Source organism: Colletotrichum godetiae (genome assembly GCF_030913485.1).
Source record: "Colletotrichum godetiae strain CBS 193.32 chromosome Unknown BDP55scaffold_101, whole genome shotgun sequence".
Lineage (NCBI taxonomy): Eukaryota > Fungi > Ascomycota > Sordariomycetes > Glomerellales > Glomerellaceae > Colletotrichum > Colletotrichum godetiae.
In genome coordinates, this window is record NW_026851349.1 from 56,219 (window position 1) to 82,366 (window position 26,148).

General features: G+C 53.4%; 4 protein-coding genes and 1 non-coding gene across 5 annotated transcripts; 3 read left to right on the forward strand and 2 right to left on the reverse strand.

The window, feature by feature from the left end:
* Positions 1-4,830: 4,830 nt before the first annotated feature.
* BDP55DRAFT_t330 lies at positions 4,831-4,920 on the reverse strand. Its single transcript has one exon. It is a non-coding gene; the product is annotated as a tRNA-His (tRNA).
* Positions 4,921-5,626: 706 nt separating this feature from the next.
* Positions 5,627-7,598, forward strand: BDP55DRAFT_735131 (uncharacterized protein; the record flags this gene model as incomplete). Its single annotated transcript, XM_060580285.1, has 2 exons — positions 5,627-5,707; positions 7,380-7,598. 2 exons carry the CDS (start codon positions 5,627-5,629, stop codon positions 7,596-7,598), a joined length of 300 nt encoding a protein of 99 aa, XP_060421949.1.
* A 3,139-nt stretch (positions 7,599-10,737) lies between these two features.
* Positions 10,738-14,904, reverse strand: BDP55DRAFT_567832 (hsp90-like protein; the record flags this gene model as incomplete). Its single annotated transcript, XM_060570622.1, has 5 exons — positions 10,738-11,178; positions 11,245-12,747; positions 12,821-13,914; positions 13,972-14,004; positions 14,061-14,904. 5 exons carry the CDS (start codon positions 14,902-14,904, stop codon positions 10,738-10,740), a joined length of 3,915 nt encoding a protein of 1,304 aa, XP_060421950.1.
* A 422-nt stretch (positions 14,905-15,326) lies between these two features.
* Positions 15,327-16,437, forward strand: BDP55DRAFT_686579 (uncharacterized protein). Its single transcript, XM_060576521.1, has one exon. The coding sequence runs from the start codon at positions 16,051-16,053 to the stop codon at positions 16,393-16,395; it is 345 nt and encodes a 114-aa protein (XP_060421951.1). The 5' UTR covers positions 15,327-16,050; the 3' UTR covers positions 16,396-16,437.
* A 6,730-nt stretch (positions 16,438-23,167) lies between these two features.
* Positions 23,168-24,975, forward strand: BDP55DRAFT_638978 (uncharacterized protein; the record flags this gene model as incomplete). The annotated part of the gene is made up of 5 exons (XM_060573182.1): positions 23,168-23,399; positions 23,531-23,991; positions 24,074-24,235; positions 24,290-24,571; positions 24,676-24,975. 5 exons carry the CDS (start codon positions 23,168-23,170, stop codon positions 24,973-24,975), a joined length of 1,437 nt encoding a protein of 478 aa, XP_060421952.1.
* Positions 24,976-26,148: the final 1,173 nt, after the last annotated feature.

The window sequence follows — 26,148 nt, forward strand, 5'->3', positions numbered from 1 at the left end:
TCTCACCCACTCTTCTCTTCTCGCACTCAAGTCTCAAAGTCACTCCCCCTCGATAACACCTCACAACAAGGTACCTGCCCACGCCGCACAACCACACAGACATAACATACACGCTAGACTCTGATGCGCCAGCCCACCATTCTCTCACAAACGGAATCCGCTCCGTGACTCGACTGACTGCGTGCGAGGTAGCGGTAGCGGCATCATGGCACGCCTTGCCTCGCCTCGATAGAGCATTCCCAAGCCGTACCTGCACACACACTCTCTCACCAATTTTCCAGAACCCGTGATGCCAGAACAGCCACTATCGAAAAACCAGTACTGACCCTAGGTTCAAGACGGCATCTACACCAACAATTTCTGAATTGACACTCATATTTGGCACCGGGCCCTTCGAGACCATCGCGGGTCATGCCGCTGTCGCCTGCCCAGCATTCTCTCTCTCTCTCTCTCTCTCTCTCTCTCTCTCTCTCTCTCTCGCTCTCTCTCTCTCTCTGCTTTTCCCAAAACAAGAGCGGGGACCGAACATCGTCATTTAGGTCGTGGAAAACCGCCTGTTGACCGGTTGACCAGGAGAGCGAGAACCTCGCTATCAGTATAGACAGTCACGGGCAAGCTGCTGCAGTCTTGTATGTCTGTCAGAATTGCTGGGGATAATGACCAAGCAACACGAATTTACTTCAAGAAGTCAACGGGACTGCGTCTGACTCTACAAACAACCCTGCGATCCAGTCACCGTTGCCTGCTCTCCAATGAAGAACAGGCCGTGGAAGTGAATCTCGATGTCGATTCCACTTGCACACTCAGTGTGCTTCTCAGACAAGCCAACTCGCGCTTCTCGACGTGTCAGCAGTCGAGCAGCCACTCAGACTGGCTCAAACCACTGTAAATGGCTATTCACACACCTCTGCGTGGGGAGACGGAGCATTGCACCAAGAATTGAAAGACACCTGAAATCGAAGAATTGCGCCGCGATCGAAAGCCGGTACCACCCCTGCTGCACTCGTTGACGCGGATGGATCTGGCCACCACGGGCCACGGTCGAGGAACGCACCTCGTCCGTAGGTAGCTGTCCCAAAGCACGGTGCCGGTGAGACAACAGACTGCCAGCCAGGACGACGTAATAATTGCGTTGACGTCTCTCGTTCAGTTTGCAAATATCCGTCTATACCTAGCGGAAGACACCCAAGTGGTTGTACGAAGACCGGAAGGGAGCGTCCACATAAACGACATGGTTATGTTTCGGTGATCGATCAACCAGAATTCGATCCAAGACGCGAAGCCGTTCCGTCACGGCCGTGTGCGCCAGAACACGAGGACCTTTGATCCATGGTCCATCAGACCCAAAACAAAGGTCGTCAGGGGGGTTCGCATGGTGCCTGTGCGATGTGTCTTGCCGGGGAAACAGACATATCACTGAGTTTGCAGAAGAATCGCATTTTCGCAATGCGATTACTGATGACACAACATGCCGTGTAACTCTGGGCCGACACAAGGGGCAACGTCGCCGTCTGCTGAACTAGCAAGTAACTGGATTGCCTCCCTTGTAACCGAAATTTCGTTCTATGACAGAGGGGTAAAAGACGAAAGCCATCGCCAGTCTGGACATTGTGCATTTGGCTGGTGATGGCATTTGGGCGACGGGTCGCAAAATGAGGCTGAGAGCACATGTACCTTCACTTCTGGGTTGTCACCAGCTCCACAATCCATTAAGAGCGTTCTGGAACTCGGGCCATCTTGACGAAGCTGGACAAGCCGACAGCAAGCAGGGTTGGCGAGGCATCTAGGCGCATGCAGACCCTTTTGACGGGGCGCAGAACGAGAGATATGCATCAAACAATGCTTTACGAGAATTGACGAGCATGAATTGGGATCATGGACCGGTCCAGCGTTGCCAGACTGAACCGCCTGCGGTGCCAACACGATCCAGTTCATTCCGTACCCCGTTAATAGCACGCTACAGCATCAAAGACGCGACAACGCGCCAGGCCATCAGAGAATAACATCCACGGCCACATTGGAGCTTGTTGACGATGGAGCATTGACTGGATCGACGTGGTCTGTGTGCTGGTGTTGAGAGGTGACAGAAGCTGGTAAATTGAGGATTCTGATATAACAGCACTAGGTATCCGTACCTAGGTACGGATTCACGGAGTACGGATATCTTGGGTTCCATATGCCAATACCCATGGCCAGCACTCGCTCCGGTATGAATATTCATTTCACTTCTACAAATATCCGTACCGACATGGCCAAGGGCTCCCGCTGCGGAGGGTGTTGATCTATCCGTGGGCTCCAATGGACGACGGAGGGTTTCGCCGCGGAACGTGCTACCTACATGCCTAATGGTACAGAGCATCAACGCGCTAGTTACCTCCCGACCCAACCTCCGATATGGACTTCCCGCCGTGACGTAGATTTGATGCAGCACGAGGCTTGCGGAACCGACGACCTCGGACCAACTGGAGAGTCTTGGATGCCTTCTATGCTGCCGAAGGACGATGAGCTATAAGGAAGTGCAAGGAGCTCGTGGGCCAAAGTTTCATCAAAGATGAAGATTAGCGGGCAGCAAATGGGCTGAGAGGAGCCATCGGCTGGTCTAGACACCGAGAGAACGGAGACTGTGAGCGTGAGAGACCGGGAAGAAGCATGAGAAGAAGGAAATCGCCGATGTTTGCGCGAGGCCTGCAGGCCTGGTTGAGGCATATCGTCACTGGGCATTCGAGAATACGATCGCAGACGGCACATACGATCACCATGGGAAGCACAGGCGACAGGGCTGATGCTGTTCTGTCGCGGGCATGCCCAGACTCTAAGCCGCTGGCACGCTGGTTGGTAAGTGTCGAGAGAGTCTAGACATCTACTGGGTACAAGTGTATCTGTACCCAGACTACAAGCGCAACGCAGGGCAGGCGCAGAAACAAAAAGACGTGACTTGGCAGCGAGTGAGCAAGCAAGAAAAAAAGACGGGGACTAGATTTGGCTGAAGTCATTTGAGGCGAAACCGTACGTTACGGAGGAGGGCACATGGATGGATGGATGGGATCATTGGGGGTTGTGATGATTGACGGGTGTGCAAACAAGGTTCCATTGACTGCGACACGGTGAATTCCAACATCTCGATCGCGAACGCCCATTTCCCAGTCACGCCAGTCATCGAGATTGGGCAAAATGCCACCAAGAAAAAGAGTAAGGTAAGGAACAGATTGGACCGCCGCCGCCCAGGGCGTCAGAAAAGCAGGCGGGATCTTGGTGTTTGGGATCCGATGTCATTGTTTTTTCACTGATCAGACACTGCAAAGTTCCGATCGGTGTGGGACGGGGTCATGGTCGACATCTGGAAGTACGCTGCGGCATCGAAAATTTAAAGAAGGAGCACCTGGAAAAAGCTAGTTGGTGGTTCTTTCTCAGCGCAGCGAGTCGCCTACCTAGTGTAAGGTACCTTTTACCTGTAGGGGGAGGGAGGAAAGGGAATATTGACAGTTTCCGGCGTGCTCCATCTGGGCCCAAGTGGGGTTAGTGCCTAGCCCCGATACTCGCTGCGAAGTAGGGGGTACCTCGAGATTGTGACTGTACAGCCACCTGCTGCACTGCCTGAGGTGACATGAGGTGCCTTGTAAAGGCACGAGTACCTTGGTACCTAGGTAGCTCTGTGACGACAACAGAACTCCCGCGGTGCTGTACTTGCAACGGGGAACCCAGACTTTGGCGTCCCATGCTTTCTTCACTCGCCCTGCCCCGTATCTGATTTTATGGTAGTAGGGACGGGTATCCGTACCTACCTTACTCAAGTAAGGTAGAGGGATGACCTCACTTCCCCAATCGTGCCTACCTACGGAGTATAGCGACAACAGCTCAAGTGGTCAACCATCAAGCCGGCCTCCTCATGCAGGGTACGGACGATTTGACAGGCGATTCGAAAAAGGCCGGTTCTACCACCACCTACCACAACAGTATCGCAATTGACTGCTGTCAAGGATCCTATTTGACTCGGCACACTGGCAGGCAGGCCACTGGAAGGGTTCATCATCCTCGAACAATATGTCTGTTCAAGGCCTATCGGTGGCTGCCTGCCCTACCTTCCATCCCATGAAAAGTGAAGCTAGCCACGGCAGTCACCAAATTCGGGAAGAATTTACCGCTACGAACTGCCAAGTTCCAATACAACACGACCCTCTGGCTTTCTGGCTGCATGCACTTTTTTCTGATTCTGCAGTGGTAACCTGTCGGCAGGTTTCCAGGATTGGGTGTGTGTGAGCTTGTTGAAGGAATAACTTTACAGGCAACAGCACCGCATCAAGATCAAATCAAATCAAATCAACCTGGTTCCCGAAGCTTTTAGCTTGGCAATGATACTTTTCTGCTCTTTCATAAACTTGGCTTCTCTCATGGGGACATGGAACGGTCCCCCCTCAATAGTGGGCCGAGTGGGATGAATCTTCATTCTGCAATGGGATCGGAATCGAAAAGTCGAGTCTCGAGATTACCTATCCATGATCCATTATCAACTGACTGAATGGGGGTCCGGGCCCAAGAGCAAGGCACCCAGCTCACAGTCAGGTTTCCCATCTTTGTTTGGGAGGAGAATCAGGCCGAAATGCCCGCGATAGTTTGACATCCTTGCCATATCTCGCGCATCTTGTCCAGGTTGTATCAACAGCGCACGCCCAAGGATGCACGGGTCATTGCGATGGAGGCATGATCGCGATACCACATTGCGACGCTACTAGTTTCCCATACACTGGGCAACACCACCGCTGCGGTTAGCATAAAAAAGATCGTGAACGACTATGTTCTCGTTCACGAAAGGCAATCTGGCAAAAGTAATAGTGCCCAGAGGCGGATTCGAACCGCCGTCAACACGGATCGCTGTATAGAAGAACCACAACGTATCATCCTAACCAACTAGACGATCTGGGCCACCGATTGAAGTTGTGATTGGTGACGAGTTTGGTGCTCAAGAAGCGCCGCACAAGAGTTGCGAGTTCCTGCCTCTAGGATTGACCACGGTTGCGCTTATGTAATCAGCTGCGCGCACCTGCCTTCCCGAAGTGTGAGGGGTTTGAGTGACACCGCATTTCTGCCGCCCATCGTCGACGACACGCCGTTTACTACGCACGTCTCAAGACCCTACAAAATCCCATACCATTCATCCCAGGTCGTTCAACAGCAACTACCCCCCTGACACGACACCGAATTATCGCCTTTCACTCGGCATTACCGAACTCCGGATCACCTGGTACGCTGAGCCACCCAGAGAAGAACTGGTCCGCCTTACCTTACCTTGGCCAAAATAAATAACGAACAAGTTACTACAGTATTACCGAGTATTCGACGGTGTATCGTCGACGAGTCGTCGACAAAAGAACATCACAAGAAGGCGGCGCAAAAACGCACCAGTATCCGCATTTCCCACCATAACGACACGTATACCAGGGTCCGGTAAGCGCATTCCACGGTATCGACAAAGGGTTGGATCGGTGGAGGATAAAATAAAAAAAAAGAGGGCGACCCCTCCTATTAAGACCCCCAAATCAGGCCACTGTCTTCTCCCCTTTTGTTTTTTACCGGCCAGTTTTTATCTTCTCACCCTTTTGATTCGCCCGCTCATCACCGTCTTCCGAACATGGCCCCAGCGTCTAAGGCGCCCGAGTCCGCCTCCCCGACAACAACCGGGCCCGATGGCTCTGTGGATAACATTGCCCAGGTATGTTGTTGTTAATATTATCCCGTACCTACACAGTATTTTTCGCAAGGCGGTTTGGTTTGGCTTGGGACCCCGACACAGCAAGGGGCCTAGAGGGGGCGGCAGCAACACCTGAGCGGATCGCGCTGAAAGGCGCAGAGCTTTACGCTTAACCGCGGTCCCGAAGGTGTTTTTTGCCCGTCTTTTATGCCTCGGTTTACCATCTACCCTGTGTTTCCCATCCGTTTCTCCCTCTCCCTCTCTCTCGCATTCTCTCGTTCCGCCCTTGGGTCCCTCACTCCGTCTCTCCTCCCCCGGCCACCTCGCTCAGTTCTGCACCATCCACCTTTGGCATGGCCGTTGGTTGCTCCGCTGCCCTCCGCTCGTACATACGGAGCGGCTAGGGACTTGCCCGGTGCACACTGTAACTGCTGCAGAAGAGATGAGAGGCCAGGCGAGGGCAGAAGGGGGTGGCATCGGATGGGAAAACCCCCCTACCTAGACTGTTCCAGGGCTGACCACGTTCGGGGCACGTTCTAGGCCTACAAGGACCTGCTAAGGTACGCTCATTCGACGAGTATTTTCCCTTCATGTCACTCTCCCCCACTCTCTTCGTCTGCGAGGACGATTGTCAGCACCCCTTGTCCTCGCGCCCATGGTGTGAGGGAATGAAACGCCCCTCTCCCTGCCTCACTCACCACAATGTTGAGAATGGCATTTTTGCACCCTGAACGAGTCGGAGCTGCCTCCGAAGCTGCAACCCCCGAGGAAAGCGCATTGCTAGGTACTTCGTCTACTACGGTACTCAGCGTATGGCCCAGGTTTTCCCTCGGATCCTTGCGTGGCACAGCGGCGCCTGTTCTCGCTCGCATTCATACGTTCGTGGGCAAGACATCGCCAACCTTTGCAACTGGCGTAAATTCCCCCTTTTTTGAGAGAGAGAGAGAGAGAGAATGGCGTTCTCAGCCTTGGACTCGACTTGGATTGGCGTCGGATTTTGCTCGATCCGGCATAGACTCGGAATCTAGCCAGAGGTCTTTTTTCAGTCGCTCTCAACCGCTGGCCATTCTCGCATTTTCGACTCTGCGGGTTCCTGTTCTAGCGAAGATGGCCATCCACGACCTAGCATTCCTCCGGCCGCTTTGCCCGCGATACCTACTCTCCATGGGGGATGTCGCATCGAAGCGAGACATGCGATTTTATCGCTCGATCTGGGGGCAGGGTGCTGTACGGGATGTGGTCCGGCATTCTCTAATTCGCTGTTACAAAAACCCATGTGCGACGATGGCTTTCGGTTACCGCTCCCGCAGAAAGCCCATATCGTTGAAGTTCTAGACCCTCCCTTTGGCCCAGGCTATCCGCTGGCACCGCGAGCCTAGAGACGAATTCGGCCTCGAGCATCTTACACCTCCAAAGCTAGCGCCCACATTCAGTCTCAGCCCATGAGCACTCCGCGACACCCGGAGCCGTTGTCAGATCACGCCCAATTGCCTCTGCATCGCCAGACTTTGGGGGACTACTGCACTTCCCCTTGCTCCCCGCCGGGGTGGTCTAGCCAAGCGGCAGGACCGAGAAGACAGATTCCCATGTTTCGTTACCCATCGAGATGCGCCCTCGTGACCGCCATCATACACGCCATTATATTTTGAGGATAATTTTGGACTAACCGCATATCGCATGCAGAGGCGAGCAGGCCGCCAGCGCACTCGAGGCCAACCTGACAAACCTCGAGGGTCGACTTGATGCACTGCTAGCCGCGTTCGAATCGGCTCAAGAGCCCAACGAGGACGGAACAGTGGCACCGCCCAGCCAAGATGCGAAGAAGCCGGACGACACGGTCCCCAACAAACCTTCCAACGGTGAAGCCCAGAGCTCCGAGTCCGCGTCTTCCGAAGCGGCGAAGAAAGCCTAGGTTCGGATCTGTCTTTTGACGATGCGCCGCCGCCGCCGCCGGCTATTAGGCACTTAGACTGGGGTTGGGATACGCATTGAAAGAAGTCAGCATTTAGTTGCGGTGTCACAAACCGACGGTGTCGCGGTGTCACGGTGTTCTGGACCCGACCCAGTCCTATTGCATCTGCATTGCATCGTATTCTTTGCTCTTTGCGGTTCCGCATGGAAGCGAATTCTGGGGTTTGCGACAAGATCAAAAGGTGGCGAACAAGAGAGCTCCTGCATGCCCCAGGCACGACGATCCATGCTAGGGATCAGGGTTGCCCTCAACACGTATAATAGCGGATTTGCTTGGTCCCTGGCCTTGACCTATCATATACATTCTCACCGACCGCATCCCATCGTATATCGCAATTCCCGTCCCCATTGATGTATCCGCGCACACGTGGTGATTTGTTCTTTTCTTGGGGCTCGCCTGACAGAGAGAGGGAAGGAGAGGTATGCGGCATGGAGGTCTTCTTTTTTTCTCACAGTACGGATACGGGGTTTGGAAGTTATCGAGATTGGGGCAACTGGGGAGGCGAGACTGGCGCGCTGCGTTGCCGGATTCAGACGGCTTTGCCACTCGCTTATTGCTATCTACATATTCCTAGGAACCCCTCAGCTTTTTTCTTCTCCTATCCTTTGAAGATGGTCTAGAACTCTGTGTTGCATGGATTGTATGTCACAATATGATTAAAATATTCCTGAATTTGTGTGTGATGTACAGATACCTAGTGTGTCGTGTGTCGTGTGTGTGTGGTTGTCCAGAGTGTGAGTGCCCGACAGGAGCATAACCTCCTTCCTCACCTTCTTCCCGTTCCTTACCTCCTTGCTTTCCCCTGCCTCGTCTCACCCGGGGCTAGGAGTGACTCGGCCGACATGTATGGACGTTCACCCCCCCTCCCCCTCGCATCTCGCAGGGTATCCAAACGGGGGAATGGGAGGGGGATGATCCAACGGCCGTTCCTGACCGCGGATCCCCTTTGGTTGAACGAATGAGAGTGAGAGGCGGGAACCAGATCGGGGGGGGGGCATCGAAAAGGGCTTCAGATTAAACGGTGTGTATGAGTGTAGGTGCCTGCCGGATCAAACGCTCCGTTTTTGTTGTTGTTTCGGTGAAATCGTGATGGGGGCAAGTGGCGATAGGTCTTTGACTTGTCTGGACTCTGGAGATACTAGGTATATTGTAGATCCTAAGATGCGGCGGAGGGAGGCTCTATGCACTTCGTTCATGTGGTACGGGTTTGCATAGGCGTTTTCCACCTATTCCCTTTCACCGGTCCAATCGGGTGTGATAAGTGACATTGGTTTTCGAGGCATGTTGCACGTGGTTGCTTGTTCGTTTTCTTGGGCCCTCAGGTGAGGCTCCACGGGCTCGTACTGCTTGCTCTCCATATCCGGACCTAGCTCAAACGGTTTCGATAGCTTCCATCAAGATATCGTAAAACACGAGGGCGAGGATACTTGGTACTTTGTCAAAGTGTCCAGCTTTACCATGCTTACCCTGGGAAATCGGAGCTCTGTGGGCGTGACCATTAATGGGCGTAACGGTTGAACGCAGAACATCTACTTACTGATATTTTCAAGGGGCTCAAATACTCGCGAATTCTCTCGCGGCGGCGTTTGAATAAGGGTAGCGATGAGAGCGGGGACATGTTGGGCTGGGACTGGTGGTAACATTCAACCCAGAAAGTGAGATGAAGAGAAACCTAGTCAGCCTTGAAAAAAACAAAACCAAAAAAGAGACCCCCGTTGGTTACCATCCACCGGTTTGTGATGAGGTTTTTCTCTCCGATATAAGGAGATCTCAGCAACATCACCCTCGAGCCTGATGTGAGAGTAACTATGCCAGTGTCAATCTTGCATTCAACGCCCTGTACGGAGTCTGGTAATGTCACATCGTCCCCACTGACGAGCCTCCAATGGAACTTGGGGCAGATGTTTTGCCCATGACTTATCATGTCAGACGACGAGGCAACGCTGAGTCTATTGGGTCGCTTGACCTCACGTCATGGACATGTCAAACCCAAGATACACAATGACTTGGCTCAGACGGAACTATTTCAGGGCTGATGCAACTTCTAAAGAGTGGGAAGAACATGGGAAATGGTCTTAGGGGGTGTCGTATAAGGGGGCAAGTCAGACAACGCAATAATTCAAACCGATCAAGAACAGAACAAAGAGCCCGCATCACAAATCATCACAGGAGGAAACACAGAATGGTCGGCTCACAACTTCGAGTAGTCACAATGAGGAGCGGTGCAAGTCTGGGTATCCAGCACGACAGCGGTCGGGCTTCTTCAATATCAAACGATGTAAAGTCTTCTGTCCTAATCCCATACCTAATAGACGCCCTTGTTGCTAGTAAGGTGATGAAAAATACCATATCCACCTCTCTGCCCCTGGCCATCCACCCTCTATGCTTAATCCCAAAAGAGATTGATGTCGTGATCAGAGTTGTCAACTCCGACTCCGGCTATCAACCCCTCCAAGGAGGAGAGAGCACAAAGCATAGCCTCTTCATATACTGGCCGTGATGATAGTGGTCCCTCCTTCTCAAGCCTTGGCAATAAAAGTAAAACTACAATGGGAAGGTTAACGAAAAGGTAGAGAACGAGGACAGCTTTGACGCCCTGCCCTTGCCCCTTTGATGATGACAAAAAGTTCATAAACGAAAACTCCCCAACGGCCCCCAGAGCCCAAATGCCGCCCTGCCTGGCCCGTCTGTATGCAAAGCCCATCTTGAGAAACCCCCCCCTGTGAACCAACCCGTGAGCCTAGCTGCTCTCTGCAAGGCGGAACACTGCTACACGCAACGCTTCCTCTTCTATCTGAGAAGCTCTCTCGGCCACTCAAAAGGGGGCGGACTGTATCGTATGTGATTGGTGTATGTATGAGAGTGTCGAGTGAAAGGTAGGTAGGATGGGGAAGCGACCATGTTCGTGTTGTATCCATCAACGATCTTTTAACTCTTGGGGTATTTCATCGAAAACGATGTCAGTCGATTGTGGTTTACTCGGGGTTCCACTTGCGTTTTTTCTGAGCCTGTCCCTGCACATCCCAGTTAGGAACTATGTGACCTCAGTAGCAGCTGCGCGCACGAACAAGAAACAAAGTTAGCTTGTAAGGCTGCGCGAGTCGGAAAGGCCGTTACGTGCCCTAGATATGGGGTCTTCCTGGTCCGCCGTTGCCACAGCTGGGCTGGCCGGACTGGGTCCCGTGATTGGTTCCTTTGAAGTGAAGGATCGGGTCTCCAGAGGCGGGCGAAGATGAGACTGAGCATGCTCGTTGGAGCTCGCCTTGACTCTTGACTGCTGAGCCATATCCCTTTCCCGATTCTTCTCCAGGAGCTGACCGCCGAGGGTCGCACACTTGAGAATTGTCTGAATAAGGTGGTTCTGCTGCAGAGGCTTCGACAAGTACTCGTCCATCTGTGCCTGGATGCATTTCTCACGATCACCCATCATGGCGTGGGCTGTCAGAGCAATAATGGGAGTACGATGCGAGCCCAGGCTGCGCTCGTACTCACGAATCTTGCCTGTTGCCTCAAAACCGCCCTATTGGGGTGGGATTAGCTTGCTATCAAAGATGGATTAAGTAGTAATAGAAATTCCGGGACTCACCATGATTGGCATCTGAACATCCATAAGAATAACGTCGAACTTCTTCACCTTGATGGCCTCAACAGCCTCGAGACCGTTGCCAACAACTGTGACCACGTGGTGGTACTTTTCGAGGATCTTGACGGCAAGTCTTTGGTTGACCCGGTTGTCTTCCGCGAGAAGGATCTCGAAAGACTTGGTGTTGTCGGCCAGTGATGGCGTCGCGCGATTCTCGAGGGCGGGAATCATGCCGTTGCCGAGGTCCACAGCAGTGCAGGGCGTAGTCATGTATGATGTGATGCCCAAGTCGAGGCACGACTTGAGGTTCACATGAACGACAGGCGCGAGAAGTACAATAGGCAGGTACTTGAAGTCGTCCACCGATCTAAGCCTTCTGGCGGTGTCGATGGAGTCGACAATAATGACATCGTACGGCATCGCCTGGGCGTCGCGAACGCTGGTGAGGATGGGGTTCTTCTCCGACTCAACAACAACGGGCTTGAGGCCAATCAGAGACAGCATGGTCTCGATCTGCTCTCCGTAGCCAGATTGCGACTTGTCGACGAAGAGCACCTCGTGACCCTTGTACGGCTTGATCTGCTTCTCGATGATCTCCACGCCTAGATCCGACAAGCGCACTCGACACGTGAAGTGGAACTCACTGCCTTGACCATGTTGACTCTTAACCCACAAGTCGCCACCCATGAGCTTCACAAGACGCTTCGAAATTGACAATCCGAGACCGGTTCCGCCGAACTTTCTCGTCATGGAGCCATCGGCCTGCTGGAAAGTGTCGAAAATAAGGTCAAGCTTATCCGCAGCGATACCAATACCTGTGTCCGTAACGATGAATTCGATAGCGTACTGGTCAGGGCCGCACGCCCAAACAATAGGATCGGCCTTCTTGATCGTCAGACTGACTTCGCCGTGTTCCGTGAATTTGATGGCGTTTCCGACCAAGTTCAGAATAATCTGCCTAAGACGGAATGAATCTCCAATGACGTGATCCGGCACGGAGCTGTCGACTCTGTAGGTGAGATCGAGGAACTTCTCGTTCGCCTTAACTGCTAATGTTTTGAGCGCATTGAATACTGTTCCTCGCAAAGTGTACGGGATCTCTTCTATAACCATCCTGCGTGCTTCGATCTTGGACAAATCCAGAATGTCGTCAATGATGGTGAGTAGACTGTTCGCCAGACTGTTGACAATATTTAACATCTCTCGCTGGTATTGTGTCAAGTCCGTGTCCAGTGTCAGCTGCGTCATGCCAATGATACCGTTCATGGGTGTACGGATTTCGTGAGACATATTTGCCAGGAACTCGGACTTCGTTTTGTTGGCTAGCTCTGCCGCCTCGCGAGCTTGCGTATTCCTCTGGATACTGTCCCGTAAATTGGATACCATCTGATTGATCTTTCGTTTGAGTTCGTCCATTTCGCCCGAGGCTTCTACTTCGACTAGTTTCGTGAAGTCTCCGTCTGTTGCCAGGTTCGTAATGTCTGAGAATGCACGCACTTGGGTTGTCTGTTGGAGCAGTCAGTTGTCGGTTCCGCGATGCAAGGAAGGACCCCCATGTCATGGACTGATTTGCACTTACCAAGTTACTGGCCATGGTATTGACATCCGTCGTGATCTCGCGCCAACGACCCTTCAAGCCGGCAGGATCTGCTTGCGCGCCCATCTTGCCATCGACGCCAACATCCCTGGCCACTCTTTGCACCTCATTACAGAAGTTGGAAAGCCTGTCAACCATGTTGTTTATCGTTTCTTTGAGGACGAGTATTTCTCCTTGGGCTTCAACCTCGATCTTCTGGCTCATGTCGCCATTGGCAATGGCCTGGGTGACGGTTGAGATACTGCGGACCTGTATCGTAAGATTTGAGGCCATGGTGTTGACATTTTCGGTGAGATCCTTCCATTTGCCTTCTACGTTGTCGACCTGGGCTTGTCCGCCAAGCGTGCCGTCAGTGCCGACTTCCCTGGCGACCTTGCTAACCTCAAAGGCGAACGTGCCGAGGCGGTCCACCATGGTGTTGATAGTGTTCTTCAGATCGAGAATTTCACCTCGGACGGGTACTCTTATCTTCTCCGTAAGGTCGCCGTTCGCCACAGCCGTTGTGACCTTGGCAATTGCGCGCACTTGTGTCGTCAAGTTCATCGCCATGCCGTTGACGTTCTCGGTGAGATCTCTCCATGTTCCCTCGACATCGTGAACAGTGGCTTGGCCACCAAGCCTGCCTTCCGTTCCTACCTCTCGAGCAATTTTGGTAACCTCGCGGGCAAATTGTTGAAGTTGTTTCACCATGGAGTTGATGGTAGACTTGAGATCGAAGATTTCTCCCCTGCAATCCGCTTGTACGTTTTGTGTAAGGTCGCCCTTGGCCACAGCAGTTGTTACCTTGATGATGTCTCGTACTTGTGTCGTTAAATTGTTTGCCATTGCGTTTACGTTGACCGTTAGTTCATTCCACATGCCTTTGACTCCTTCGACGTCGGCTTGACCACCGAGGATACCTTCAGTTCCGACATCGCGGGCTACTCGAGTGACTTCGGAGGCAAATGTTCGCAGTTGGTCTACCATGGTATTGATCGTTTGTTGCAGTTGCAGGATTTCTCCTCTGGCGGGGCGTTCGATTTTCTTGGTCAAGTCACCGTGAGCGACAGCAGTGGTTACCGATGCGATTTCTCGCACTGCCAATTTGTTAGCAGAGTTCTGGAGCGCGGTTTGCGCATACAGCAGTGACTGACCTTGATCCGTGAGATTTTGAGCCATAACGTTGACTGCGAGGATTCGTTAGCAGAGTGACTCGAAATCATGGGCGACAATCTAGGCGCACCATTGTCTGTCAGCTCCTTCCAAGTACCGTCGACGCCTTCGATGCGAGCCTGTCCGCCGAGTAAACCCTCGGTTCCGACCTCGCGAGCGACGCGGGAGACTTCGCTTGAGAAAACCTGTAGCTGATCCATCATAGTGTTGATTGTCCGTTTAAACGTGGTGATTTCAGGGTCCATTTCGACGGTATTCATGCGGACCTTTTTGGAAAGGTCTCCGCGCGCAACGGCTGTGACGATCTCACCAATCTCTCGCAGGGCTTTTTGGAAGGCCTCGTTCGCCTTTTGGTGTTTCCATAGTTCCCGCTCCAGAGTCGCAACTCTCTCTTGTTCGATCTTGAAGAAGGCCTGTTCCTGGAGTTCCTTTTGCTCAAGGAGCTGGGCGGATACGCTGCTGATTTCCTGTCTCGCGCTAGAAATTCCTTTCTCCTGGTCAAGTACCTTCTCTTGCAAGCTCTCCAAGGCTTCGTCAGTCAGCGGGCTGTCTGCGAGGCTCGGATCGGCTGTGGCGGTACCTTCGCGTTGGAACTTGGTCGGCCCGGTGGCAACAGTGCGGCTGTTGGAGGATGATGGTGATGCGCCGTCGGAATCGTCGCCAAAGAGGGAACCGTGGACTTCGTTAGGCGTTTCCGGGAAGGCTACAGAGGCGTGTGCTCGACTCTCGAGTTTTTCGATTCTTTGGGCAAGCTTGGCAAGCTCGTTCTCGAGGCTTCGCTTGGCGGGGGTATCACGACCTGGGAGCTCGATCCGCGCATCAACCTTGAAGGGAAGGGACATTGGCGTGGTGCCATCGGCGGCGAGGGATTGCACGATGGCCGCGGCAGCGGCCAATGCTGAGTCGTCGACCATGTTGAATTATTGTCTGTGATTTGAATCTGCAAGCAGAGCAGAGAGGAGGCTGCCTGTGAGGTTGCAGGGCGGGGTTCGTGGGCGGTCGAAAATAAGTTGGCCGAGGCTGGAGAGTTTGGATGGGAAAGGTCGGGCGGGTATAGATCAAGAAGAATTGTGATCAACCAGCAGCATATTAGCTCAGTGAAGGCCTGGAACCGATGTGAAGATCGAAAACCGGTAGCTGTTGGTCAGAAGCCAAGTCGTTCAACACTGGCTCTAATCTCGTCGACCCGATGTGTCAAAGACAAAGTTGCTCCTTTTTTTCTTCTTCTATTGAGCGAAGGTGATAATGGGGGGGGGGGGGACTTGGGGAGGGGAGGAGCAAAGAAGGAGGTGGTGTAGGTGGGTTGGCAATATGAAGCAAGAGGATGAGGAGAGGGAAAAAAAAAAAAAGCAACAAGGCGAGCAAATAGCGAGTAGACACGCCCCGAAAGTGGTCAGGCGGATAAGGTAGACGAGTGAGCTACAAGAGGCTAGAGGTCGCAGAGGAACAGAGTGAGAAAAGAATTACTGCGTACAGCGCTCTGGAGTATTCGTAGGTGAAGAGGAGATAAGGCGGAACATGAAGTACCTTGGACCGGGGGTTGGACGGATACCACAGCGGGTTAAGGAGGGCGGATGTAGGGATTGGGGTGGGATGGGACGGCGAGGGGGGATGCTTGGGAGCAAGAGGTGGAGAGCCAGATTGGTCGACGAGGCGAACGGTGAATTAGGCGTAGGACGAATGGTCCTTCTGGCGCAACATTGGATTTTCCCTTCTCCCGCCTAGGTACTGCTATTTCCCCTTTGCTTGATTGGCGCTGCTTGGTTTATCTGTCGCTGGTTGGATGCTGGATGCACGTTCGAGGAGAGGGAGAAAAAGAGAGGAGGGAATCATCGGCACCGTTTCTATGTGTACATGATGGAAGCATAGGGTGATAGGGTAGACACGTAGTCGGTACTCGGGATGCGCATCGAGAATCATTGCATCAAGATGTAGATTCTACGCCTAGACAGTGAGCTGCAATGCGCCTGGGATCACTAGAGATGGAGGAAAGGCTCCCCCGTACTTGGTACACGGTACGGAGTACTTGAGGAATACATCAGAAAGTCGGAGGGTCCCATATGGGGCACAGAGACGGCGCTAGTATAAGTCGGTCCAGCCTTGCGTGTACTTTGTGCCGCCAGAGTTGCGGCAAGAGGTACATGCTGATTCGAGTAAATCCCGGCAGCACCCAAGAGGCACCCGGCGAATGTTACGGGTGGATGTGGAGTCTTTTCCCACCAGGGGGGCCACGAAGGACCTTCTCGCGCAAAGCAATTCGCTCCTCCAGCCCGTGGCCGACATGGAATACGAATGGTGATCGGTCGACCATCTTTCCTAACCCAGCGCAAGCGTCGACGCCCCAAAGGGGATTGTCAGAGGTCTCCGGTGTGCTTGTCCCAGACCACAGGCAATTTCAGATATGAACATTGGCTCGAATGGCTGTTGTGCCCCTCCTCCAAGCCCGGCTTGTCTTTTGCAACGTCAGTGAGAGGATGAAGAAGTATCACAATGTACCCAGGCTCAAGGGATAGTGCCTCGTACTCGTACGTACCCTGTGGACATTGGACGTGCTCTCTCTATCCGTATCTCGCTCTCTACCTCTCTCTACCTCTCTCTCTCTCTCTCGCTCTCTACCTCTCTCTACCTCTCTCTCTCTCTCTCTCTCTCTCTCTCTCTCTCTCTCTCTCTCTCTCTCTCTCTCTCTCTCTCTCTCTCTCTCTCTCACTCACCTCTCACCTGTCACTTGATTGATTGGCGACACTGCCTCTCTGCATCTCATCAGTCTCTAAACCATGTGCCATCCTGAATAGCCAATGCCTGCGTGCCTGCCTTTTCGCTCACTCCGTCTACAATTCTACCACGTAAGGTATACTTTGAACGGTCCATGCTAAAGCCAGATTCAACAGCCCATCCGTGGATCTCAAAGTTCCGTGACCACCGCCTCCCTTTCCACCGTCCGTTCGCTCCCCTAGGCTCTGGGTACCTTACTGACAGGAATGGGATGGGGGCCAGACTAACCGTAACTACCTTAGTCCGGACGGTCGGAATGAGTCTACTCCTCGTCTGGCGATTCTGCCGTCTGGAGTCCACGCATTCGGCCTTGTCGACCGTTGCCGCCACCTGACCACCTAGTTGAGGCGGCTTGCCTGATATCTCATCTCGCGGTCTTCGTATCCCGTCATCCTCGAGCCGAAGGACTTCCGCATGCTTCACCACATCATACGTACCCGGTCCCCAATGTCTGCTAGGCGAGAGACAAAAGGGGCCATATCGTAAGGGAGATGCGTGCTAATGGCATATACCGCACCACACACTGCACAGTAGAGGCCTGCAGGGGTACTGAGATGCGAATTGCTACTCCCTCGACCCCGGTCTGTCAGCGCGTGCTCTCCTGTGGTCTGCTTGCATACTACGTAATAACGTACAGAGTCGGTATCCGTGGACCGTACGGATAGAGTCCTGTGGCTTGTGGCTGTTTGGGCACTGCAGCAGCGCTCCCGAGGCGGCCTAGCGCTGCGTGCTGGACGGGCGTGACGGGCGTGACAGGTTAGAACCGTTTTCTCTCGCGATTGGTGTGGGGAAAACCAACGCATATGCCCACGGTGGAGAACCTGGTTGAATGCTTGCTGGGGACTGGGAGTTGAGGTGACTTTCTTCTCCTCCCGCAAGAAAGTTGCGCCTCGGTTTCCACGGAATAGGGGTCTTGAGACTGAGCAGACCAAACACCGCTTGTTGCTTCTCTCCAGACTCCCAGACTCCCACTCTCCAAGGTCGACGTCGTCCCTCATGCTGCTACACCAAGAGGGTGCCACGGAAATCCGTACCCAACGAGTTTCCGGAGCTGGAGCAGCGGCGATTGGTAGCGACGATGGTCTCCGTATGGAAAGGCAGGGTAGTATTTCTCAGCTGGGTGACGGCGGGAGGCTCCTGGCCGCCCCCATCCACCATTTGTCCCGACTCCCATGGCCACCAACAGCGTTGCTTTGCATTCCCTTCTCGTCTCCACAACGGTAACGTGCGGCGCTCGCTCCCCTTCGCCGTTGTCCCTCTGCAGCTGCTACGCTGTGCCGCACATGGTGGACCGCACAGCCGCTGTACGCCGGTACGGACACCAACTACCAACAAACTTGAACGGCAGCGGTTTCTTAGGTAAGGTATGCCTCCGCGGCCCGCTTCAGATCCAGGATCGGGTCTAGAGTGGGCGAGTCCACGGTTCGGGGAGTCGAGAGGTCGAGATTCGATAAATCCGGACAGGCCTAGCCGCCCGGCTGTCACATGGCGCATCAGGGACTGCCCGTGCTTGGTTTGCCCGCCGTGCCGCCCCAACCTCACCTCTCTCTTCTGCATGCATTGTTTGCAAGCATGGGAAGTTGGGAACCAGTTCCAGATTTCGCAGCTGATATTGAGATCGAGATTCCCATGATGGGGAAGGCGAATGTGCCCTGAGTCAAGCTCCTTTTTGAATATGAATAGGATAATGACGGTTTGATTCTCTGCCGTGTGTTGTTCACTTGACTCTGTCGTACTCTGACAGGATTTAGTCGGGCAGATATACTGCGTATTCTCAGGTCATGTACGAGCAGATGCGGATAATGGCACTCAGGAGCAGCGCGGAGACGCGCTGCTTTGCCTCTGTGAGGCAGGACGATTCAGCATGGATGTTCAAGTGAAGTCAGATGAGCGAAGTTAAGGTAGAGAAGCCGCACGGTGCTACAAGCCGATAAGGTACTTATGGGGGACAGTGCTAGAGATAAGAGCGCACGTGATACTTTGCGTAGCTCAGGTTCCTTCCGTGCTTCCTTCCTCGACTTGCAATTGTGTCTCCTTCCTGCATCTGCGCTGGGCCCCTGCGGGAATGAAAGAAGAGAAAAGAAAGAAAGTGCGAGCTAACTCACTCTGAACTTGTGAAGCAAGCGCCAGGGTCCAGGTCAGGGATCCCGTCGTCCCATCCCGATCCCATTTCTCTTCTGCTCCCACCTCCCCCTCTTACACGGTGCACCACTACGAAGTACCGTAGAAACTCGAGCAACTCGAACTTGCGCTAGCCCGTGCCAGCCCTGCTAGCGCTCTGGCAGAATCGTAATACTGCCTAAAGTGGTTAAATGCGGCCGCCACCTATTTTTGGCGTAGGTTAACATTTCGATCGATCTGACCAATGAGAGCTCGCCGTCGAGGCCGGACCCACAATTGATATAATTCAATAATTATTTTGGCTTTCTCGTCGGTTTTGAGCTTTTCTCGTCGAATTGGCAAAAAGGGCAAAAGTGTCAATTGGAAGCAGTCGTACGTAAGCAACCGAGCCCCTGACTGTCCCCTGGCCCACTGCCTCCAACGGGCCCCTATTCATACGGCGGTTGGACTGTCGGGTCGACGAACTGCCCATTGATGCCATCACGGACTTCCTCTGCTGTGAAAATGTACTCTAACCCGTCGTTCAGAACAGCGAAGTCTGGAATCTCCTCTTGCAGCGTCTCCTGCTCAATGTGGGCTTCTACGTCGAAGAGCTCCCACCCAGTGTAATCGATGGCCTCGGCGGGCACGTCTTTGATCCGGATCTCGTCGACCTGGCTGCCATCGGGCCGAATAGATATTCCGCACTGCAGGAAGGCCTGGCTGACCATTGAGCCCTTCTCGTGGGCCAATTTAGCGGCTGCCGTCTCGACTGTTTTGGTGACCATTATTCTCTTCATACCCGTCTCCCACTTGAGCTCCTCCTGCTTATTCAGCGCTTTTTCTTCCTCGTCGAGTACGTAAGCGTCGGTTGCTTCTGAAAGCCACTGCTTGAAGGGCTTATTGACTGCGGTATCGAGAGGTTGGAGGAGGGAAGTGGTCCCTGGCGGTATGAGGCAGGGTGTGATGTGGTGCTGACGTAATAGCGCAAGGATGGAATCTGTCTTATGGAAGGAAGCGACATCCATTACCAATAGGTACTCGTCTCCCTTAGTCAGCGCTACCAATTCCTCTTCAATCCATCTTTTGAACAAGTACTCATTGTTGTAGGCAGTCTTGTTGAACTCAACTGTCACTCCTTCTGCGTATAATAGGCCCTCTTTTTTCCATAATTGACCCCCTTCCTCTGCGGGCTTGCCGTGGAATATTATTTTCGGTTTAATTCGTTGTATGCCGTCGGCGAAGATGTAGAGTATTAATGTGGCCTGCCGCTTGCCCCAACCGCTGCGGTCGCTCTTGCCAGCCACGGTTTTGGCCCCGACGTCGTCGTATGTGTAACCGTCTAGGTATTCGAAAGGAACTGGGGTCTCGTCGAGGTTGAGAATTCGCGAGTTAGGAAATCGACGGGCTGGACTTCCGAGTAAATCTCCGACGTTAGACCGCTTCACCTTAGCCAGGGCCATTTGATTAACTCGTCGGATAAAGGAAAGAAAGCTGTTGACAACTTTGAAGTACTCAGTGGGTAACTTCGTTGCCTGTTTGGTAAGTCGACGTCGGGTAATTCTCATACGATTCTGGAAGCCACGAAACCAACCGGGGGAAAAAATAAAAAGATGTTTGCTGTTCGGGTTCTGCTGGGCGAAAATCCGCTTAGCGGTCCTTTTGAACCAACTGGTACTAACGAGCTTTCCCTCACTTCGTCGCTGGCGGAAGGCGCCGTATAGCGCTGTCTCGAGCTCTGGCCACTGAGGGTGGTAGGCGTAGTTGGAGGACCGATTGACGATTGACTCGCGGTTCTGATACCAGGAGATAACCGTGCTTCGAGGGACTTTGAACCAATCTGCGGCTTCCTGGTATGTGGGACGTCTGTATATCCCTGGGAGCTCGGTCTCGCCCTGGCGCAGCCTCGGGGGGCAAATCGACTCTTCGTCGAGCTTCCTCACGCGGTGATGCTCTAAAAACATCAGGACGTTGACTTTGGTATCGTGGGTATAGTGGTGCTGGCGGCGCTTGATTGGGCCACTTCGCGGTGTATATTTCCGGTCTTTGATGGGGGTAGGAGCAGGCCCGCGGCGCTTAGCTGCTGGAGGTGTAATTGGCACTTTTGCCGTATTCGAATCCTTCTCGGCAAGGGCCCGTCGTGAGGGCATCGTGGGCACGTCGACGAGGCCCGTGGTGGAGGTGTAATTGGAGGTATAATTGACAGTATAATTGGTGGTCAAATCGGTGATGTAATCGGTGGAAGTGGGCAGTTGGGTAGGAGTAAAAAATGGAAAATAATCACTTACCGCCTTCCGTATACGGTTTAGTCGATTATATAATCGGATAAAACTGATCCCTCGAAAGGGCTTAGTGTGGGCCGCTAGCAGGGCTGGCACGGGCTAGCGCAAGTTCGAGTTGCTCGAGTTTCTACGGTACTCCGTACACCTTCCTATCTTCCTCCGCCCAAACCGAAAAAAGAAAGGAGCCACACACTTTTCTTTGACTTCCCTCGACATCCCTTAAGAACTTAGGTCGGGGGACACGGGGACTAGGGGACCAAGGGGACTTCTCGAATACCTTGAGTGCTCGGCAAGACGCCGTCCGTCGCCCCGCCCGTTACTTTTGAGCTGGAAGTTTGCTCTGGTCACTGCCCAGGCGTACTGGAGGGAGTCATGGATGCCCACTCCCCCCTTCCATTCTCAAGTCTCAACGTCTGACTTTCACACTAACGTCCACCTTGACCAACGAACGACACCGTCAGGGAAGCAGCCACTGCGATCGTCAGGGTCAGCTCTCAAGGTTTACACCCGTCAAGAACGACTGTCCGGGACGCCGTCCAAAGATCGACACGCAATGCCTTCTTCGTCCGTTTCAACATCTCGCGTCGCTCATCCTTTCATTACAACCGTATCGCCGGGATGTCCTCCAAAGTTCAACCTCCCAGATCTCAGGCCTCCAACCCTTGGGCCCATGCAACAGCCATGTTGCTCAACGTCCCTTACTACTGGGCCCCCGCGTGTGGCCCTTTCCCCGGAAACGGACCCTCAGGACACCGGCCTGGTTGGCAGTCGCTGGACAGCCCTCGCCAGAAACCAAGACATCCCAAGCTTATCACTGTTCTTGGCCTGTACGGATAATTACCTCTCTCACGCCTCTGTCTCAAGACCGTTCGTCGGCTCGGGCTATCCTACAGGCCAATATCAACGGCGGTACGGGTACGGAGTACAGATCCTGGGAACCTGCCGCCTGCCGAGAAGCCCAAGCCATCGACGTCACTGTGGCCCACGAGGTCTCCAATCTGATTCGACTTCAAGCCACACCGCCCTGCATCGAGAGCAGTCGTTGACTCGTGAAAGCTACTTGCTCAGGGAATGCCCATTCTTGGTCCCAGCCTAACGATCGCCTGTCCAAGAATGCTTCTGGATAAACGAGGCCGATGCCAGTCTCGAATTCGCTGTCTCCCCGAAGATGTCGTCGATGCACTCGGTTGAGCCAACCCGAAGGCCTTCTTGGATCAATTTAGTCTGGAACTTCATCGACCATCCCACCTTTGCTCGCCTCAAAGCAGCCGATAACCCGTCAGTTTTCAGAACGGAGGCTGAAAATGGGTCTGGGCTTAACCGCTGAACCCCTATTTCCCATGCACCTTTTGCCACCATGCATGCTAACCAGATTGACTTTACCGGCAGGATCCTCGCCGAGAACTCCTTCGTTGTGGCCTAGGTACGCCAGGAGCTAAAGCGACACAAACAGCTCCTATGGCACGATTCAAATGGGTGTTTGTCAACACCAAGTAATAGGCTTCACTACTAAAGCATAACGCCCCGTAAGCCGCAGCCTACTGCAGGTTGCTCGTTTGTGACACAGGGCCAGTGAGCTCGCTATCCATCTTCTTTCTACCGCTTGACAGATGATATAAGTCATTTTGGGCGGTGTGCTAGACGGACGGTTCCCGATCACGCCAGGCAAACCAGACCGCTTTCGCTATTCAATAACAGCCATGCAGATATTGATCACGTTAACCTACTCCATAGAGCTCCAACTCTATCCCGCGAGTTAATTTCTGCTAGCAGATGCAACATATATTTGTAAGGAACTACTATCACGAATACCACTAGCGATTCCCAAAGACATTGCGCATATCAAGCCCCATTGGGTACGTAATCGCTACCAGCGTGGTACGGATACGGCCTCGAAACCTATTGACAACAAAGGGTCGTGTTTGCGAAGGGCAATCCTCAACTCGCAGTATTTGCAGGCCGTTTCCCTAAAGGATCAGTTGAGATTGAAGGCTTCCATTCAAGCCATGCGCTTTCGTAACAAATGTGGCTAGGTGTTGCCTGGCATCTTCACCTCAAGACCTCGCGCCGGCCACATGGCAAGCCTCAAGGAGCAACCAGAGCATTGCCTTTGCCTTGCATGGCTATTGGATATGGGGACTACGGTTGCACGATGCCGGGCCATGGAACTGGCCAGCGTATCATATTCCGAGCTACCACGAAGGACCCTGTAGCAATAATTGACTCGTATCAGTGTGGTCAAGACGTACCCAACCGTGAGTCGCGACTCTCAAGGGGTACCATCTCCGCACTAACCGTCCGCCAAGCCGTGACCCGGCCAGCTTCGCCATTGTTCTCGACAGAAACTTTCTTGCGAAGTATCAAGCCACACACAAATCTCCGACAGTTGATTCAAAAAGAAGATCGAGTGGAACTCACCTTGAGACGGTCCTAGACAACCTTGGGCAACGGCGACTCCGTGAGCTACCAAACTGGACCATTTCTTCCTATAACGCTAAGGCTAGAATGACTTTTTTCTGGATCACGGATGCGTTCGTCTCCCCCCACTGGTCGTCTCATCCAGTGAAAGGACGAAGCATGGTATCCTTGAACGAGATCGGGGGGCTCGGCACACTTGCCACTGCAACCCGCATCCACCAATTCATGGATTGCACGCCAGTCACCGCTCCAAGCGTACGTTTTATGTCGTCGACAGGTCGCTTCGCCAGCAGACGTCCCATCAAGTCGGTGTTAACGGATGAGAAGAAATGCAAAGCCTTCCATTGTCTTCTGATTCGCCTGTTGGTCGCCCTCGTCGTCGCAGTTATCCTGAATGGGGCCCGTTACGCTGGTCCAACCATTGTCCTGGTAAGGGTTCGTGCTGCGAGGTCCTCCAGAACAATGTCACGCTGTCGAGCTTCCGTTCTCACAATGCTGGATTGGATGCCAGAGACACGGCGAAAGCCTAGGGCCAGCCGCCAGAGGGAGATGTAAATCCGCATTATCCTCCCTCGGCAGAACTCGCGGCTGTTATATCGACATGCTAGCGGTGGTTTTCTCGGCCGGCTCTTATCGAAACTCGTTCGGAGCTATTGTGGCTTTGATACTCGCGGTAAGCCTCCGTCCTCGACCCGCCCGTACGCTCCGTCCACATCAAGCAGCGTAGCTATTGATTTACGGATTTGCATGGATGCTGAGGCTCCAGGACGCAGAGCGTGGTGCAAGGTGGGAGATGCATTACGTGCTGGCTGATTTGGTGGATAGTGGGAGGGCTGTTTCCTTTATGACTATCGATAAGTGGCGCTGGCCAACCGAGCTTCTCGCAATCGACAACTTCGCCCGAGTCAAGCTCTTGTCGATTGGAAACAGCAGCCTCACCCATAAACGTTATACCGTTCTCCCTTATAGGAGGGGTCAACGGCTGCCGAGGGCGCGCTATCCGTCTACGGTCTGCCAATGCGGACGAGGGTCCGTTCCTGCGGTTCCCTATTCTGAGAGCAACCGCATTTCCCTCCGAACCTTGGGCTCTGAGCAATGCTTGGGCAACGACAGCTTCAACCTTCCACATGTCTTGAACACTACAACCTCGAGGCCCAAGCACAGGGGATCATCCTAGAAAAAGAATTCAACTGCACTCCACACGCATCCCCGACCGACAGCGAACGACCCAAGGTATGCACTCGTACGGTCTTCATGCAAGTGCAAATCGGGCGCAATCGCAAGGCAATCACGATCTTGCTCCACGCAACGTCATCGAAGAAGGAGCTTAGAGTTGCCATGACACAGCGGGCTGCCCGCTGGACTCGGAGAAAATACATCTCTGACCTGGCGCAAGCTCCCTTTATATCTTAAACTTCGAGACTATGCTAGACGGACCCAGCTTCCCCAGGATTACCCAAGACTCGACAAACCAGGCAGTAAGCATGTAGTCCGTACTGTACATAGTATGTTAGAGCTCTCCGCAACCGCAACCGCAGGCGTCCGGCCGTCCCATGCTATCAACTTACTTTTCAACATCAACCCCCCCGAACCCTGTACCCAACCCAAAGGCGGACGATCGTAATAAGCCTTAGATGGCACAGGTTGGAGTTGACAACACGTTGAGCGGCATTTTGAGTTGGTGACGTGTGCTTTCTTCACATGCGTGCACGCGACCATGGTTCGGTTGAGAGACTTGAGCCAGAGGGGGCGGCGTATGAGCGCTTCGCGATGCCTTCAGCCGATTGCGGATATTGGGCCTTGGAATATGAAAGCCTTTTTCTTTCTTTTTCTCTTGTTTTTGCTTTCACCCCGCATCAGAAACCAGGCCAGGGGCCTGTCTGATGGAACTGTCCCGGTTGACCCTCGCGGCGTTTGACTTGGGCATCGATGCGCCGTAACCTACCCCCGCCCACTCCTCTAGGACCTCTCTACCTCTCAGGGCCGTTCTCGACCGTTTCTCGAACCCCTCCGCGGACGGCCGTCTTGCGGAGTCGTCTGTTGCATGGGCTCCGGGCCGTTCCCCAAGCTTCGAGGGCGCATACGGGAGAACGTGTGCGACGGTGGTCGAGACCCCTCCGCCTGTCACTCCGTCATTTCATGCGCTTGTGACGACGTTTGTCAAATGCGATGAAATGAACACTCAGGACGGTTGCGAGTACAAGTGTACCAAATTCAGGCCCCGACTCGGTCATGCTGCTACGATGGAATGAAGGTACCTCTAGGAGAGCGGCGCCAAGAGCCCTATATCCCAGGGTCGCAGTGAAGCTCTCATGAAGCTCTGGTGTGATAACCCCTCCCCTCCTCGAGCTAAACTTGAGCTCTAACACCTAACACCTAAGGCTATTAAGCTTAGCAAGAGGTAGGCCCAGGAGGGTTGACGAACGGAACGGATGTTTCATTCGTGATATATCCTAGCACCTGGTATACTCGATGTCTGATAATGGCGTGAATACGACCCCCCGGCAGGCTCCTCTAACAAGCAGACCGCCGTCGTATCGCATAGTCGACAAGGTAGGTTGCCGTCCCAAGGGCGGGGGTGCCACG

Excerpts from the sequence above, each read along its gene's own strand:
- BDP55DRAFT_686579 (XM_060576521.1), top strand. The coding sequence starts at position 16,051 with ATGGGGCACAGAGACGGCGCTAGTATAAGTCGGTCCAGCCTTGCGTGT.